The sequence below is a fragment of the Helianthus annuus genome, chromosome 11 (genome assembly GCF_002127325.2).
Source record: "Helianthus annuus cultivar XRQ/B chromosome 11, HanXRQr2.0-SUNRISE, whole genome shotgun sequence".
Classification (NCBI taxonomy): Eukaryota; Viridiplantae; Streptophyta; class Magnoliopsida; order Asterales; family Asteraceae; genus Helianthus; species Helianthus annuus.
The window spans coordinates 174,254,575-174,274,444 of record NC_035443.2 but is presented as its reverse complement, the minus strand read 5'-3'; the positions used below and the strand labels follow the sequence as shown (position 1 = coordinate 174,274,444).

General features: G+C 37.1%; 2 protein-coding genes across 11 annotated transcripts; both read right to left on the bottom strand.

The window, feature by feature from the left end:
• Positions 1–1,332: 1,332 nt before the first annotated feature.
• On the bottom strand, positions 1,333–1,791 carry LOC110888798 (receptor-like protein kinase FERONIA). The gene has a single exon (XM_022136305.1). It carries the CDS (start codon positions 1,789–1,791, stop codon positions 1,333–1,335), a length of 459 nt encoding a protein of 152 aa, XP_021991997.1.
• A 10,784-nt stretch (positions 1,792–12,575) lies between these two features.
• On the bottom strand, positions 12,576–18,475 carry LOC110891105. 10 transcript variants are annotated; one of them, XR_004872987.1, is made up of 4 exons: positions 18,338–18,456; positions 17,086–17,918; positions 15,677–16,974; positions 12,576–13,058 (listed from the first exon to the last, which is right to left on the bottom strand). XR_004872987.1 is itself a non-coding variant. In XM_035980101.1 (3 exons), exons 1-3 carry the CDS (start codon positions 16,198–16,200, stop codon positions 15,512–15,514), a joined length of 444 nt encoding a protein of 147 aa, XP_035835994.1. In that variant the 5' UTR covers positions 16,201–17,075; the 3' UTR covers positions 15,316–15,511. The 10 variants fall into 10 exon arrangements, 1 of the variants encoding a protein (XP_035835994.1); XR_004872988.1 differs by lacking the exon at positions 12,576–13,058 and adding an exon at positions 13,065–13,259 and having other exon boundaries at positions 18,338–18,457; XR_004872984.1 differs by lacking the exon at positions 12,576–13,058 and having other exon boundaries at positions 15,316–16,974; positions 17,086–17,280; positions 17,450–17,918; positions 18,338–18,475.
• Positions 18,476–19,870: the final 1,395 nt, after the last annotated feature.

The following is a 19,870-nucleotide window of genomic DNA, read 5'->3' as shown; positions in this document are numbered from 1 at the left end:
TAGATTCCCTTATGAAGTAATCATATACATCGCTGAATGTCGGAGGGACCGTTTCTTCAGGCTCAACATGTTTTGATGTTTGGACAAATGCTTTCCTCCCGCAAAGGACTTCAAATAAAACCACGCCCAGGGAGTACACATCTGACTTGTGAGTAACACCACCAGACTTTACAAATGCTGGGTCCACATACGCACCTGTGCCGCTTACAAGTCGATCAAGGACAATACCTTGCCTTCGAGCTACTGGTTGCATCTTGGAAAGCTCAAAACCAGATAGTTTTGGTTCCCAGTTGTCGTCCAATAAAATCTTTGAGCTTTTGACATTAGTATGTATGAGGCTAAAATTGCGTTTCTTGTCATAGTGAACGTAACTAAGTGCACGTGCAACACCAAGACAGATCTGGACTGCAATCTTCGAGTCCATGTGAGTGTAACTGGGTCACTTAGGTATTGATCAAGACTTCCGTTGGCCTCAAACTTGCTTATGATGATCTTCTCATCATCCTCCTCACAAAACCCAACAGTAGAGGCCAGATTTTGATGCTTCAGACTACAAAGCATCACAATCTCTGTCATGAACTCTTTTCTTCCTCTCCAGGACTTAGAATCGAAACATAGTGCAACGATATTAATCAATTTTTCGGACCTTAAGAGTTGGCCCTTGTAGATCTTTCTGTGTCGACCTTGTCTGATGATATTTTCATCAGCAAAATTATTGGTAGCGGTTTTTATGTCTATGAGGGGAATTTTTAGGTGATTAAACTTATTGTCAAAGGAAGACATGATGATTATCGATTTGTCTTCACAAGTCAACGACAGAAGAAGTAGGGGATTGAAATGAATCTGAGGAAGGGAGGAAGGAAGGAAGGGGATACCAACCAAATTAATAATAATACACTTGGGTGCTGCGTGTACCTCTCTCTCCTCTTTTTCTCAATTATTATTCAACTATGGTAAGTATAATAATTATTTATTGCCAATTGGTCGACTGCTTGATTTTTGTTGAAAGGCATCATTTCATTGAAACAGACCCACAAGCAATCAAGAAGCTCAAGGGAACAAATACAAACAAACAAACAAACAAAAAAGAAATTGTCACAACCCGCACCTTCAGGTTAATACTTTAACCTAACCACGGTTAACTTGGACATACATTCATAGCACTGCATTTAACTAGGGTTATTTAAATAAGTCTACATTGGTAATTCGTGAAATTACCAGAACGCAATACAATGGTAATTCGGGGAATTACAGGAACACACACATGATAACTTTCGAACGTTGGTGACTAACGCAAATAATAATTGTAAACGAAACGGTTTTATACGAAACTTATATATGCTTGACAGATATGTGCCTTTTAGCTGTTGGTTGCATCGTGGATAGCTCAAAACCAGATAGTTTTGCTTCCCACTTGTCACTTAATAAAATCATAGAGCTTTTGACGTCACGATGTATGACACTAAAACTGCATTGCTTGTCATAATGAATGTAACTCAGGGCACGAGCGATACCAAGACAGATGTGCAATCTTTGAGTCCAAGTGAGTGTAACTGGGTCACTTAGGTATTGCTCAAGACTTCCCTTGGCCTCATAATTGTATATGATGATGTTCTCCTCATCCTCATGACAAAACTTAACAATAGAGACCACATTTTGATGCTTTAGACTAGCAAGCATCATAATCTCTGTCTGAAACTCTGGGATTCCATACCAAAGCTCGTGATCTAACCTCCGTGCAGCAATATCAATCAAATTTCCGGAATCCACCTTCCCCGATGAAATTTTCATGGGCAAAATTGTTGGTAGCGGTTTGTATGTCAATGAGGGGAAGTTTTAGGTGATTAAACTTATTGTCAAAGGAAGACATGATGTTTATGTTCTATCCAGAGGGAGAGAGAGAGAGAGGTGGCTAGGAATGAAAGAATGTGACAACGATATAGCAATGGGCTTAGGTAACCGTGTAAAGGAAAAGCTAGAACACAGTCAAAATGTCAACTTGGATGTGCTAGTAGTAGTGGATTTCTCATTAGGTGATAATTTACACATACCTATAATCTTATATTCACATCCGCTAGTGTATACGGACCGTATAAACTTATACGGCCCGTATACATGTGTATACGAGCAATATAATGTTATACGGCCAAATGTTTTTATTTTTAGAGATTTGATCAGGTTTTTGGGTTTTAAGATCTGTATACGGGCCGTATAAGGTTATACGACCCGTATATTTTTTTTCTTTTTTTTTTTGTGTAAAACCGAACAACCGTTTAACAAATTTTAGTAATTCTTTAGATAACGTTTTCACTATCTAGAGTTTGTTGGTTTGTTTGTAGCTAGGGTTCAGAATGGTTGAATATGGTGATTTTAGAACATTGTACACTTCATGTAAACACAGTGGCTTTGTGATGCAAGGATCTTCGAATGCAGTATGTATGTTAAATTTCATTAAATGATACTGTATTCGTCTGTTAAGTACCAGATTGAGTCCTTTTGTGGTCTAATCATATCAACTATGTAAGAGAAAGAGACCTTTAAGTACGGATCCTACAGCTGCATTTGGAACAAGAAGTCGAACAATTCGTTCGTTGTCTGTTGTTGTCTCAATGCACACAACACGCAGTCGTTGATGGGATTTGTGACAACTCGTAACTTGGAGGTAAAAACCCGTTTGTTTCACTTTTATAAATCAAATCGTATACTTATCCGTTTGTGGTTAAACCGATCTGAACCGTTTGAACCATGGCATAACTAGCGTAACTCGAAACTTTTGAAGGCTCGAATGGTGGTATATAATTATAATAATATACTTTTGCTATGACCTACACTTTATACCTTATTAGATAATAATAATAACAATAATGGTAATAACAAACAACAATTAGTAGCTGACATCTCTTTGTTCTAAACTTGGCAATTAATTAAGTACAACAATTCTTTTATCTATATCTTGGGCCATAGTTGACCACCACACATTCCCACTAAAAAATCATGTATTGAAATCAGTTGTGTGGAGGTCCAATGAGGCATTAATCTCTGACTGAATTGTCGACCATGATCTATAGCATTGATTAAACAATAAAAAAAGGGTTGCATGTGATAATGTTGCCGGCTTTGGCTTTGCTGTAAACTTGTGCTTATCAAATGAGCTATTATAATATAGAGTTTTGAATGAATTAATTAAGAAGTTAAGTTTGGGCCGGTTACATCTTGCACGCCAAGGAAGCCCACTCCGATTTATTATCTATTAACAACCGCCCAAACCGCCCAAACCCTTATATTATATACATGCACAATAGGTTAGGGTGTAAAAAAAAAGAACAACAAACCCTACTTCCTCTCACTTGGATTGCGTGCGACAGGAGACCCCCCCCTCTTTTCATCGAGACATTAAGTGGTTAGTGAACCTTTACTAAGTTATTATATTGTGATTGTTCTTTGTGATGCTATCTGATAATATAATTGTTTACATAGTACGTGATTAGCAAAGGTGTCTTCATACATGATTGTTCACTAAGTTATTGTTATTTGATGTTATAATACTTGGGGCAATCTGTGTTTAGGTGTATTTATACATATATACATAAACATGTGTTCACCGATTTCTAGTTGTGTTGTGTGTTAGTGTACGAATAAATACATATATATAATTAATTGACTCGTGAACGGTAATCTTGAATTGCTTGGTAGGATATGTTGCGACAATGAGGAGTATGATATATGAATTCTGGTTAATTGCTTACTGTTAATATTAGGGGTGAGACTTAAGTGATAATATGGGCCACACCCACACATAAATATACACGAATGGATTTTGGGCCACACTGGTATCTCGTTGTAATGTTGGGCTGTTCTATATTTAGTAACATGTATATAGTTATGCAGTGTGTTGAACTTGAATGCTTGATGATTAATAATGTCGATGCTTGGGCTGGGTAGTACTAGCCGAGTGAAACGGCTATAGTCCAGGCTGCACTTGTTAATTGGGATTAAAATTGTGCAAACGAAGGTGTAGGCGGGTGTGCCTCAACCGCATATGTGTTGGGCTGGACTCGGGCCGAGTAGCCCAAGTGTTAACAATGTTTATCAAGCCGAACTTGATTAATGAATTCTTATACTTTGTGTTTAACTGAATAAGTTGGTGTACGGATTGACAAATGTTACTACTTGTATTTATGTGCACTGACTGATGAATAAATGTGGAATGACACGACCTGAGCTTGCATGCATACTGATTGTTATATGTGCATTTATCATAGGACTTGATTGATTGTTTGGTTAAACGAGTAATCAAATCTACCGAGCACTCTAAGGTGAGTTCATCTCTCTTGAGCATGCGTCCCGGTGGTTGGGACAGTCAGTGGGTATCCCGGGGAGGGATAAGTCTTTTGGGTAAAAACGGGAATGTTGGATAATATACTCTTCCTATCACCTTTAAAGTCCCTCCGTGTTGTTTGGTTACCTGGGAGGTAACATGGTATTAGTTAGTAGCGCTACTTAGGTTTGGCAACCTCACCCCGTACCTGGGAGGACGGGTGTTGAACTAATGACCTAGTCATGACCAATGCTTTGATAGGAGCATTGGAGAAAGGGCAAAATAATCAGAAGCCGTCTTGTATTGGGGTATTATCAACATTGTTTTCATCATTACTTCTGGAAATAACTTCAATGGATTAACTACATACTTGGTAAACAACGTTTTCGTAAAACTATGAACTCACCAGCGTTGTCTGATACACTTGTTGCATGCTCGCAGGTCGTTAGGTATCTTGGATATGGGGAACTTGCTGTCTGGAATAGCTGGAGTGGTCATGGGTCGACTGGAAGGATTTATGTGATTGATTTCTTGATACTATACTTTGGTTTTGAAACAGTTTAATTTCGTTTACAAGTTGCTTCCGCTGAACTTATTGGTTTTCGTTTAAAACTTATTGAAGATGTTTTTATTAATAATGGGGATTTTAATTATAACTTGTATGGGTTCAATGTAATTGGTGGCTCGTTATTGGTACGTCACATGCCTATCAGGGACACTCCCTAGGTGGTATTTTGAGGGTGTGACAGTTTGGTATCAGAGCCACTGGTTATAGTGAACTTGGTTTTAAAACGTTTTCATAAAACCAGACTATAACCGAACAGTACCGAAATCGACCATGACACTCAGCTCCAGACTGCAAGGTTCGTTTCTCATTTACGATTGCATAGTATATCTAGTGTACACTTATGTATGACATTGAACGTGAATGCACACTTGGCACAACAGCATGAGCCCTTATATTACCAACCCCTGTTATTTGAACTGTTAGTGTGACACAACCCTTTGACTATTGTGATTCTTGATCCTGTAAAACCTTTTGTTGCTATTTGAATGTGGGGAACCTTTTAGCGCAAGTTAAGAGGCACTGAGATAAGCATGCAAATCGCCTTATTATTATGGGTGCACACATAATAATAACACGAGGTGCATGCCAATCCCAGTGAGGCTTAATGAGCGTGAGAAGGGTTCTGCCCTATTGTGTGAAAACTTGGTAGTTTGTAGATTTCAATGTGATACTCGACTTTTACCTCATTTCGACCCTTAAGATTGTTCCCTTCTATAGAACCATGAGGGACAACGGAGGACGGAGGTATAAGTTAATCAACTCCCGGATAAACATGATGACATAAAACAATAATCTTACTCCTTGTATTGCTAGAATTGCTGTTACATAACAGATTTCCTCTCTAAGCTAGTCTATTCCCTAGCCCTTGCCTTGGCCGACGCTTACCGTTTAAGGTGACAGTTTAGTACCGATAAACCTATCATTAGTTACTGTTCTTGATATAGATAAACCTATCATCCCATTATCATGGTCACACTACATTCTCGATTGTCTACGCATAAACTCCTATAACATTGTGCTCTAGTTTAAAAATAACCTGATAAACTCTTCTTTTGATACGTAGTGATCACTTCTTGTACTCTGAGGATGGTTGTGTATTATTTTATGACCATATCATTTCGAAAATATTTTCGTGTCCTTGTAATGAAACCTTTTGGTGACGTACTTGATGTTCCTAATGCACACGCCTTAGTTCAACCCTTCAAAGTTGGCTTCATACGTGTTCGACTAATTACACACTCAATTTCGTACATAGATTTTAGTGAACCATTCTTATTCGCATACGGCAGGCTTGACGACTGTGGAGAACGCTCCGATTAAACCGGATCACTATGAATACGACCAACCGTTACTCTTCAACATAATTCTTATTGTGTCAACACCCTCAATGTAACGCTTCCAATGACCGGCAGTGTCACCTTATTTCTAATTATACCACTTGTGTGTGCAACCAACTACACCACCATGATCGGATTTATTATTCTACTAGTGATTCTAAAACAATTATGTGGAACAGATTGATGATAGTCACGTCTTGGTATGTGTTTCGCGTCTTATCTGGTTGTGGTAAAATGGATACCGTAGTCCTTGCATAACCCTGTTGTACGCTAATCCTCGCTTGGCTAAATCACTCTCTACGAACGTCACTCGAGGAATGAGTCATACTTAAGATCATCAAGTGCAAGAACATAAAATAAAATTATTACTTACGTAAGGTATGCCAAGGTCAAAATTCCTTCTTGTGTGAAGGCACCATACTCATGTATAGCCTCATCGACCTCTTTGTTCCATGCTTATCTCTCTTTGATCGAAGGCCGGTCATCTGCTACAACCAACTGCGACCAAAATATCACGATCAATATCAACTGAAAATCTCTATTCCCTCTGAACGAACCAGTCAAGATGATACCAGTCTGAAATAGGGATTAATGCCTAATTTGAGTTTTCATACAATCTATTGATTGAATTGCTTGAATCACCTGTTCCAGGAAATTATATTTTCTTTCTCGAATTCTTACATATGATGGCATCACCTTTGATCTTCGATAGGGGTGACTACACCAGTTCTGATCGCCGGTAGCGATACCATATATAAACATATATCTCTTACACTCACTTTATCACATTCACATATTTTGCTTCGAGAAAATCTTGGTGGTGCACCCGACACACGTGATTTGAGGGTTGAGCATTTTAGCCTGTAACAAACTACCTTAACACATTTCCGGTTCGGTTTATTTCGTCGACCCTTCGTTTATAATGTACGACATTCGCCTCAATTCTGGTAAAGCTCTAGATATACATTAGATACACTTGCTTCGTGAAGTGTTGGCTACTTAATATACAACATCCATGATAACTAAACACTGCCTTTTTGCAAGTCCCCAAATTCGAAGGCGTATAGCGCACCCAAGTTATATTTAGTGCAACAACCCCCCCCCCCCCCCGGTCGCACATGTTAAATGCATCAGGCAATGCCATACAGATGTATGACACACTCGTATTTCAACTTTTGTGAGCATCTTTTGAGCTTAGCATAACTTGTCACAACATTCTTCATTATCAAGCTCCTATTAACTCAACTTGTGTTTCTACTTAAGAGCAAGACATTTTTAGTTTAACACAATTAACACAAACTCTATTACCTCAAACACTCATTCATGCATAACACTCACATAACGGTAATTCGGGGAATTACGAAATTACACATGGGTTGTACTCGAACGTTGATGAACAATTAGAACACTATTCCTGAACAAATAAAGAAATATAACTTATGTGAAATTATATGTTATCTGACTTTATATGCTATATGACTTATATATTATTTAGTGAACTTTCGTGAAACCGTATTTAACTACGTGTTTAGTGAATTATCGACAAACTTATAATTGGAGCCTAGAGTATAATATAGCCTAAATTTCGAGGACGAAATTTCAGTAACATGGGGAGGATGTGACACCTGAGAAAAATCCGCAATAATCTTGATTCATAACCTCATCTTCTGCGCTTACTTTTCAAATTTCGGGACGAAATTTCTTTCAAGTTGGGGATGATGTGACAACTCGTAACTTGGAGGTAAAAACCCGTTTGTTTCACTTTTATAAATCAAATCGTATACTTATCCGTTTGTGGTTAAACCGATCTGAACCGTTTGAACCATGGCATAACTAGCGTAACTCGAAACTTTTGAAGGCTCGAATGGTGGTATATAATTATAATAATATACTTTTGCTATGACCTACACTTTATACCTTATTAGATAATAATAATAACAATAATGGTAATAACAAACAACAATTAGTAGCTGACATCTCTTTGTTCTAAACATGGCAATTAATTAAGTACAACAATTCTTTTATCTATATCTTGGGCCATAGTTGACCACCACACATTCCCACTAAAAAATCATGTATTGAAATCAGTTGTGTGGAGGTCCAATGAGGCATTAATCTCTGATTGAATTGTCGACCATGATCTATAGCATTGATTAAACAATAAAAAAAGGGTTGCATGTGATAATGTTGCCGGCTTTGGCTTTGCTGTAAACTTGTGCTTATCAAATGAGCTATTATAATATAGAGTTTTGAATGAATTAATTAAGAAGTTAAGTTTGGGCCGGTTACATCTTGCACGCCAAGGAAGCCCACTCCGATTTATTATCTATTAACAACCGCCCAAACCGCCCAAACCCTTATATTATATACATGCACAATAGGTTAGGGTGTAAAAAAAAAGAACAACAAACCCTACTTCCTCTCACTTGGATTGCGTGCGACAGGAGACCCCCCCCTCTTTTCATCGAGACATTAAGTGGTTAGTGAACCTTTACTAAGTTATTATATTGTGATTGTTCTTTGTGATGCTATCTGATAATATAATTGTTTACATAGTACGTGATTAGCAAAGGTGTCTTCATACATGATTGTTCACTAAGTTATTGTTATTTGATGTTATAATACTTGGGGCAATCTGTGTTTAGGTGTATTTATACATATATACATAAACATGTGTTCACCGATTTCTAGTTGTGTTGTGTGTTAGTGTACGAATAAATACATATATATAATTAATTGACTCGTGAACGGTAATCTTGAATTGCTTGGTAGGATATGTTGCGACAATGAGGAGTATGATATATGAATTCTGGTTAAATGCTTACTGTTAATATTAGGGGTGAGACTTAAGTGATAATATGGGCCACACCCACACATAAATATACACGAATGGATTTTGGGCCACACTGGTATCTCGTTGTAATGTTGGGCTGTTCTATATTTAGTAACATGTATATAGTTATGCAGTGTGTTGAACTTGAATGCTTGATGATTAATAATGTCGATGCTTGGGCTGGGTAGTACTAGCCGAGTGAAACGGCTATAGTCCAGGCTGCACTTGTTAATTGGGATTAAAATTGTGCAAACGAAGGTGTAGGCGGGTGTGCCTCAACCGCATATGTGTTGGGCTGGACTCGGGCCGAGTAGCCCAAGTGTTAACAATGTTTATCAAGCCGAACTTGATTAATGAATTCTTATACTTTGTGTTTAACTGAATAAGTTGGTGTACGGATTGACAAATGTTACTACTTGTATTTATGTGCACTGACTGATGAATAAATGTGGAATGACACGACCTGAGCTTGCATGCATACTGATTGTTATATGTGCATTTATCATAGGACTTGATTGATTGTTTGGTTAAACGAGTAATCAAATCTACCGAGCACTCTAAGGTGAGTTCATCTCTCTTGAGCATGCGTCCCGGTGGTTGGGACAGTCAGTGGGTATCCCGGGGAGGGATAAGTCTTTTGGGTAAAAACGGGAATGTTGGATAATATACTCTTCCTATCACCTTTAAAGTCCCTCCGTGTTGTTTGGTTACCTGGGAGGTAACATGGTATTAGTTAGTAGCGCTACTTAGGTTTGGCAACCTCACCCCGTACCTGGGAGGACGGGTGTTGAACTAATGACCTAGTCATGACCAATGCTTTGATAGGAGCATTGGAGAAAGGGCAAAATAATCAGAAGCCGTCTTGTATTGGGGTATTATCAACATTGTTTTCATCATTACTTCTGGAAATAACTTCAATGGATTAACTACATACTTGGTAAACAACGTTTTCGTAAAACTATGAACTCACCAGCGTTGTCTGATACACTTGTTGCATGCTCGCAGGTCGTTAGGTATCTTGGATATGGGGAACTTGCTGTCTGGAATAGCTGGAGTGGTCATGGGTCGACTGGAAGGATTTATGTGATTGATTTCTTGATACTATACTTTGGTTTTGAAACAGTTTAATTTCGTTTACAAGTTGCTTCCGCTGAACTTATTGGTTTTCGTTTAAAACTTATTGAAGATGTTTTTATTAATAATGGGGATTTTAATTATAACTTGTATGGGTTCAATGTAATTGGTGGCTCGTTATTGGTACGTCACATGCCTATCAGGGACACTCCCTAGGTGGTATTTTGAGGGTGTGACAGGATTTGTGGGCCTGTTCGAAGCTAGGGTTCAGAATACTTAACTATGGTGATATTAGAAAAGGAAAAACACTACCATAGGTGAACCCCTACCTTTATGACACATTCTTTTATTTTCAATATTTATTTACTTCATACCCCACCACGTTATCTAAAGAATTACTAAAATTTATTAAACAATTGTTTGGTTTTTCACCCGATGATCGTCTGTTAACTACCGGATGGAGTACTTTCGTGGTCTAATCATATCAACTATTCACTACATGGAACAGATAACGATTTGTTGGGTTGTTTGTAGCTAGGCTTCAAAATGCTTGAATATGGTGATATTAGAACACTGTACACTCCATGTAAACACAGTGGCTTTGTGATGGGAACCACATATTCGTGTGTTGCAGTTTGGAAAGATGGTCGAATACAAATCCGATATTGAAATTTATGAGCCTTCAAATTATTCTCAGATAATTCCTAACAACTGTCCATGTGAAAGTTAGGGTTTGTTGGTGTTTGTAAGGTTTAATTGCCTTGTGTAACTTTGATTGACATCTATCATTGACATCTATATACGGAATGAGATTCTTCGAGAACTAGAAAACGAGAAAATACGGAACGAGATTCTTCGAGAACTAGAAAAGGAGAAAATACGGAACGAGATTCTTCGAGAACTAGCAAAAGGAGAAAATACGGAACGAAATTCTTCGACAACTAGAAAAGGAGAAAATACGGAACGAGATTCTTCGAGAACTAGCAAAAGGAGAAAATACGAAACAAGATTCTTCCACTAATTAGTCAGCAGTCATTTCGAATTCACGAAATGATGAGTAATAAAAGGAGAAGCGTTGAGATTCAAGGATTTAGACGCCATGATGAGCAGTTGGTCGATGACATGATAGATAAAATGCGGAAGTGTTGCATAATTCATTTAGTTTCAGTTTGTTGCTTTCCATCATTCTGACACGCCTTATACGTGAACAACCCATCCATGTATGTTGCAAGTTAAATCCATAATCAATGTATAGAGGCGCAACAATAGATTCAACATTATCACTGATCTGGAATTGGAGAACCGTTGTGTCTAATCATATCAACTATTCACAATAAGTTTTGTGGTCTAATCATCATATCAACTACTCAGTATAATTTTTTAGATGGTGGTTGTAAGGTTTGTAACAAGTTTGCTGCTAATTGTACTGGAAGTCGTTTTTCCTATTTGGTAGTCACTAGTTGTCAATACAGAAAACTTAATAATAGAAGCATCTAAAAAAGTGGTGAACGGTGAGGAACTCATTTAACATCTCACCTCCCTTTAATCATCATAACCAATAACCTTCACCGTCACTACTGACTAATTGGAGGAATATACGGCCCGTATAATGTGATACGAGTCGTATACAAACTTTATATTTTTTTATTCGATCGTATACTCAACATACGTGAACTGTTTTATGACTTGTATACGGGCCGTATAACATTATACGACCCGTATACAATTACTTTCGTGGTCTAATCATATCATTCTCTATATGGGTTGTCGCCATGACTAACAGTTCAAGTAAGTGTCTAAAAATCTAAAATGACTGCTGACTAATTGCAAGACTGTAATGACTGCTGACAAATTGCATGACTGTATATGGCCCGTATAAGGTTATACGGGCAGTATGCAATGTTTTTAATTTTTATTTGATCGTATACTCAACATACGAGCATTGTTTTGTGTTTGGTACACGGGCTGTATAACGTTATACGACTCGTATACAATTAACCAACTTTCTTTTTTAATTAGTATATGTGGAATTGACGAAAACGCAGTAACGTTGAGGATTTAGAACTACGAACTTTGTTTGAGTTAGTTAATAACTTTTTTGAAATCAATGGGTAGATAAACAAAGTCATAAGCAGACTTATTACCACCATTGTTGAGCTTCCTGTTCTCAAGTTCACAATGAAGGTTCTGAAAATTGAAGGAAAGGGAGAACTAGAATATCGATATGGTTGTTGTAAAAACTTATATTTTACTACGTCAATGATTAATCCAAGATTGCACTTGAAACCAAATACTTTTTGATTGTTGAAAAGATTTGTTGAAATCGAAGAAAAGAGTAAAAAAGATGAAAGGAGGCGTGTTATGTTGGAAACTGAGGTTAAAAATTTGAAGTACAACATTTATATTTGCAAGTAAAACATTTAACATCTCATTAACGCAAATGCAATACTTACAATTAACCAGTTGTAAAAGAAAATTGAAACCAACTTCTGCATTTGTAAACTTGATAGCAACTTCTTTCTTAAACAATGTTCTGATATGATAGATAAAATATGGAAATGTTGCATAATTCTTTTAGTTTCTGTTTGGCACCTTCAATATCCATTGCATTCTCTTTGGTGTCAGAAGAGTAGCGTTACCAATCAGTCCGTTGATGAAAAGCTTAGATTAGAAGGATGAGATATCGGCAGTTAGCTCGAAGAAGTTTCCCCCTTGGTAGTTGTTACCATATCCATTATCTCGTTGGTAGTTGTTACCATATCCAATATCACCTTGGTAGTTGTTACCATATCCATTATCCCTTTAGTAGTTCTTACATATCCATCATTAAGGTATAGTTATAATTCCCCTAATACCAGGCTTATCGTTTACCGTGGAAGCATCCTTGAACTTGATAACAACAATATGGTGATATTAGAACACTGTACACTGCATGTAAACACAAGGGGCTTTGTGATGATATGTTACAAATTGGGAACCACATATTCGTGTACTGCAGTTTGGAAAGATGACCGAATAGAGATCTAAATAACCGATACAGCCCATTTGTAGCCTAACTAAAATCGCATAACTGTGAATCTCTTCCCTCCAAAACCATCACCTTGTCGCGTATGGTCATCACCATACCACCTGTAACACCCCGTGTTTCGAAAGTCAAAGTCAAAGTCAAAGGCAAGATTGAAGTCAAAGGAAGAAAAGATTGCTAATTGCGATCTGTCACTCCTTGCTCAACTCATGTTTTGACTTCTTTGACTTGTAGATAATCTATTTATTTTATAGCATTAGTTGTATTATGTGAAGTACATGTTAATAATCGAGGTTTAATCGCTATTTATCGCATGTTTTATCGTTTTATCGCTTATCGCATCGCAATCGCATCCGCAACTCGAATTATGCTTTTTGGATATTGTTTTACGTGTGTGTGCTAATTATGCGTTACTTGTGCGTGTTTATTTATGTTTATGGTATGTGGTGATTAATCGAAACGCAATCGCAAAGGCTAAACGCAAGTTGTCTGTAGTGATTGTATGTTAGATATAGTAGTAGATTATTTGTGTAACTGATCGGTAAATCTATCGCCTGGCTCACTCGAATCGCATCGCAAAACCCAACGCACGAAACGAAACGCCGGGGCCATCCGATCGGATTACCATCCAATCGGATTTCCACCCGATCGGAGGGCCATCTGATCCGATCGGTGACCCACTCGACCCTTTGGACTTTCCTTTTTAGGAAACCCTATAAATACCCTCACTTGTCACATCACTTGATGTGACAGCTCCTCACTCGAACCAGCCGCACTCAAGCTCTCATTTCTCTCGATTTCTCTCGTTTCTTGTAAGTTTCAACCTAAATCTTGTACTTTTATAATCTGCACACACTTATTCATCATTCTCTCTTTTGAATCTTAACTTTTAACCGTGAAATCAGTGGATTTGAGGTGTTCTAGGGTGATGTCATCATGGAGTTCTTATGAACTTCATGTTTTGGCTTCAATCCACCAAGAACAACTTAGATCTGGACGATTTCCACATGAATGAACAAAGATCTTGCATAGATCTGAACATATTAACGGTGAAAAGGATTGAAAGATTGTCTTGCTGAATATGTGTCATAGGTTCCCTTATGATGTAATCATATACACCGCTGAGTGTCGGATGGACCATTTCTTCAGGCACAACATGTTTTGATGTTTCGACAAATGCTTTCCTCCCGCAAAGGACTTCAAATAAAACCACGCCCAGGGAGTACACATCTGACTTGTGAGTAACACCACCAGAATTTACAAATGCTGGGTCAACATACGCACCTGTGCCGCTTACAAGTCGATCAAGGACAATACCTTGCCTTCGAGCTACTGGTTGCATCTTGGAAAGCTCAAAACCAGATAGTTTTGGTTCCCAGTTGTCGTCTAATAAAATCTTTGAGCTTTTTTACATTAGTATGTATGAGGCTAAAATTGTGTTTCTTGTCATAGTGAACGTAACTAAGTGCACGTGCAACACCAAGACAGATCTGCAATATTTGAGTCCATGTGAGAGTAACATGGTCACTTAGGTATTGATCAAGACTTCCGTTGGCCTCAAACTTGCTTATGATGATCTTCTCATCATCCTCCTCACAAAACCCAACAATAGAGGCCAGATTTTGATGCTTCAGACTACAAAGCATCACAATCTCTGTCATGAACTCTTTTCTTCCTCTCCAGGACTTAGAATCAAAACACAGTGCAACGATATTAATCAATTTTTCGGACCTTAAGAGTTGGCCCTTGTAGATCTTTCTGTGTCGACCTTGTCTGATGATATTTTCATCAGCAAAATTATTGGTAGCGGCTTTATGTCTATGAGCGGAATTTTTATGGAATTAATCTTTTTGTCAAAAGAAGACATGATGTTTGAGTTCTATCCAGAGGGAGAGAGACAGGTGGCTAGGAATGAAAGAATGTGACAACGATAACAATGGGCTTAGTTAACCGTGTAAAGGAAAAGCTAGATCGCGGTCAAAATGTCAACTTGGATGTGCTAGTAGCAGTGGATTTCTGATTGGATAACTCACCACATGATAAATAATTATGTAATTTAAATCGGGTGTTTTTTTATTAGGATAACTTACCCCACCTAATGGATTTACTAGTTTAATACCCGTCCGGTGGACGGGTTTTTTAGTGTCGTAATAACAAAAATTTAATTTAAATTTACATGTATATTATTAACTCCTCAAATGAATTCACATTGACAAATATAATATGCCTAAAACCGAAAAGGTAAGGATGGAGTCAATTTCAGTAACTAAAATTCCGCTGAGAGAAAAGCACCATAAAATTCATTGAGAGAAAATGCAGCTGCATGTCCTTCGCTCAACTAATTAAGTTGCTCTACCTATATCTTCAACCAAGTGTGTACACAAATAAAAGAACTATTGATTAGATCATCCATTTTATAACTAAAAAATTACAGTTAAATATGTTCAAAGCAACCAAACAAACAGAGCATTCATTACCTTTTTCAAGAGTAGCAAACTGGTAAACAAATATTGTTACTAACCTTTGTTAAAGCGTGTGATAAAGTTGCTGATGGAATTTGGTTTTCATTGCTCGAACACCCTTGGTGGATGAAATTATTGAAACCTTTACTTTGCTCCATGTTTTGTTGACTGCCGGATAGAATTTGGTTTCGAAATTAATGATTGAAAATTTTGAATGTTGGTACAATATATAACAAAAGGTCTTCTCAACTGACCCAAGTTTGTAGGAGTTGGTATGGAGATCTTGGGCTCTAAAAAGCCGGATATAACCACCAGAGAAGTGGAGATCATGGGCACAAAATATGGAGCAAACCACCAGGTCAGAAAACTGCAAATAACCGCCTTGAACTGCCACTTCAGCGGTTATTTTAGGGAGTTTAAATGGCTGAGAATAAATCTCAGCCGAATCCGATGGTGGAGCTTGATTTCGAAGGTAGTTACACTTAACTGAGAGGATCAACCTAACCCATCCGATACTAAAGATTTTGCTTTTGACACATCCCAACCCTCCCAATCCACCCATTTTGCCACCTCTACTTACCATGAAGGATGGAGTATCGAGATGTAAAACGGAAATAGAGAATTGCAAATAAAATTGGATGCAAGTAGCTACGTATCCCTTTTGTCCACTCCCATGTTAATTGTCCATATCTGCCAGTTGAAAATAAAATCAACTCCCAAGTTAAATGCCCACATTTGTCATAGCCGCGGCTGAGATTTCGCTTCCTATCGAACGCAATTGCATTTTAAACATGATAAAGGCATTAGCTAAAACAATATTATGTTTTAAACATGATAAAGTAATTAGCCCACTGAATCATTTCCAAGAACAGTAAAATCTTAAAAACAAAAACTTTTGTAAATTAATTATAGGATTCAAATAAAAATATTAACATTGAGTTGGTCACGCGGGTTAGTTAACGGGCGAAACTAAAAACTTTTTTTATACAGCTCAGTATGCCTTGAGAAACCTTTTTTTGTAAATGATTATTTTTAAAATAATTCACAGGTCCTGTGTATATATTCAAAAAAATATAATATTTCAACAAAGGAAAAGTAGACCATGCAAACGGATTTGACCAGGTTAAACACAAGTTACCCACTCATTTAGTCACCTCTAAGTAACTAATTTTAGAAGATCCGCTTAAAGGAAATGAGTTTTAGAAGATTACCACCATGCACCACCTGGAGCATGTTCACATGCAAGAAACTTCAAATTATTAGATCAAGTTGTCTTTATAGTTTCTTATAAACATCCATACAAAGAACCCCCACTACTTCAAACATCCATGGCCCTTGGCTCCACAAGCTTTATGAACTGTGAAATTCAAAAAAAAAAAAAAAAAAAAAGGAAAGAGAAGAAAGCTAAAGAATTGTAACCCAAAGCGAATCATTGAATGTGTTGATGAATTAAATTTGAGCAACTTACTGAACTTACTGTTGAAGTGAAGGGAGACCGTTTGACAATAGTCACACAAAAACCAAGCTACAAGATTTATCAGTTCTTAAAGATTTCTTCTTACTTTCTAAGTACTATATGCTCCTATGTTGCATAGCTTGCCAATTAACAATCTCATCATTGGTTAGTTTGATGTCTTCTAACACATCATTGTGCTCAACCATCCTAAAATTAGTTTTATCGTAAAAGTTAGAATCAGACTGTTCCATGATATGGGTAAAAAGGTAATAACAGAAGTAAAAAAGAAAAAAGATTGAAACCCCCAAAATGGATTTGATTTGTTATGAGAAATAAGCAATGATAGTCAAGCTAACCCAATACAACCGGTTTTGACCTGCACCAAATTTGACACGCTTTGACCCAGTTCTGTTTTGACTCTCACTGATGAGGCTCATAATCATACTACATAAGAGATGGCTCTTGTGCTTTTGATGCTAAGCAAAACTTTTTTGGATAATATGTAGGTGGCATTCCCTTTATAAGGTTGCACTAGCAACTGTAAGAATATGTAGGTTCTGTATATATTTCGAAAAATATAATATTTCTCAATAATCTATTTTTCAGATAGTGACATTTTATTATTTTATCCTAATTACTTATATAGACTATCCTAAATTTTAGATAATCAATACCCAACCCATACCCAAAAATATATCAGTTTTAGCCTTAGCCTGGTACAGGACAGAAAGCGTCAAGAAAGCAGAGATAACTTACAAGTTGACGAGCTAATGGCTTAGAATTGGTACGAAAATAGGCTCACCGAGACGCTGTAATGTTCAAGTTAACATCATCTTCCCTGCACCCTAGAGCAACATAAAGCATACCATCATAATCAGCACAAGCCATTGGAAAAATCCTTATAATTCATCAAATCAAATGAGTTTGGGATTAGCTATCCACCAAAAGAGTGTTAAAATTACCAATAATTACGGATCAGTTTAATACGTCTAGAGTTCAAATGCTAAAAGAATCTAAGAACACAACAAATTTAACATCACATGGTTAGACCGAATCTAGGAAACCAAAAGGCTCCCAAACCAAACTTGTGCCACATCAGCACCCGGGAAGTGAACCCATATGCTAGTCTCTCTTTGCCCTTCGACATTAATCGGTTCAAGATAATTTGCTTTATTTCTTTAGATTTTTCAAGAGATTTACATGAACTGTCTTTTTTCTGAAATTCACTATTTGGTGCATCACCATCACACGGTTGTTCCAGTACCTTTTCATCAGCTTCAATAACTCTAACTGCAAGATGCAATCTTCCCATTTTTATGTTCTGAATTGGCAACACATGTCATGTCTCTGGCCCTCTCTAAGATCATTAAACATTGCACAAAAATCCCTACATAAAATATGCAAATTCAATCATATGAACATGAGATAAAACCAACGATCAATACATTTTGAAAGAAAACATACCGAGGGGGCCGTCACAAGGTAATATTTATCAGAGACTCCAATTTCAAGAAAATTATGTGAATCCCATGAAGCAATAGGAATTTTGAATTATTCAGACCATTTTGGACTTTATCTTGGTCCTCAACTTGTCGGCACCTAATTGGCCTTTCATGTAATGATTAGCCAACTCTAAAACGCAGTTTGGTTAGCCCACATATCGACTAAACAGTTCGGAAAATTATTGCCATTTTTTTAACATATAGATAGATTTCACAGTTAGTGTTCCCTTTCTCATCACACCATCTCTATACACAATCTATGTGCGTGAACTAATCATAAATCAAAACAACTTATATAATAAAAAATAAAACAAAAATCGTCTAAAACGGAAATCGGTCACAAACAGAGAACATACCTGACCACTTTAGAACAGGAAGCTTGAAGGTTAAGCCACTGTAGGATAACACCATTTGTGGTGGTTGTGTTGAGCTTAGACATATATTTGATGAATGGAGAAATGGGCTAGGAATTTGAGGAGAAATCTAGTGGCACAGTAGAAGAAATTACAATAGCGATTGGCCATTTCATCCAATTTCAAACACAAACACAAAAATTATAATCATAAGAAACCCTAATTTATATCTAATATTTACCAGATTGCGATTGAATAATGCTAGAATGAAGGTTTGAGATCGTGATAGAAGAAAGCTCATCTGTGTGTATATATCAGATCTCCTACAAAAGGAAGGGTATATGAAGGTTACATGTTACGGTTGGGGAGAAAAAATAGGAGTTAGGAAATGTACATGGAGGTTATCGGCGACGTGGGCAGAGAAAGATGGAGATAACCACCAGCTATGGAAACTGCAAGAAACCGCTCACAACCCCCACCATAGCAGTTATTTTTGTGAGTTTAAGTGGCTGAGATTTAATCTCAGCCAAATCCAATGGTGGAGATTGATTTAAGAGTTGGTTAGACTTAATGGGATCCATATATATATAATTTGGATGAGTCACTTCATCTCATGGTTTCTTTATTATTACCGTTTTTTTATATATTTCCTCTTTCTAAGCTGAGTTATTATATATTTTCCCAAACAAAATAAAACAATTATATATTTCCCTTTTTGAGAAATTACTTAATTACCCTTTTCTCTTATTCTCATAATATTAAATCTTCAAATCTGATCGTTTCTCTTCCCATGCCTACCCTTACATCACAGACGCCATCTTCAATCTTCATATCGATCGAGTTACTTCTTCCCACGACTAACCTACATCGCTGAACCCCTACATCGCCTAACCCTACATTGTCGTGCGAAAGAAGACGAGCAGAAGAATACGCTAGCAAAAG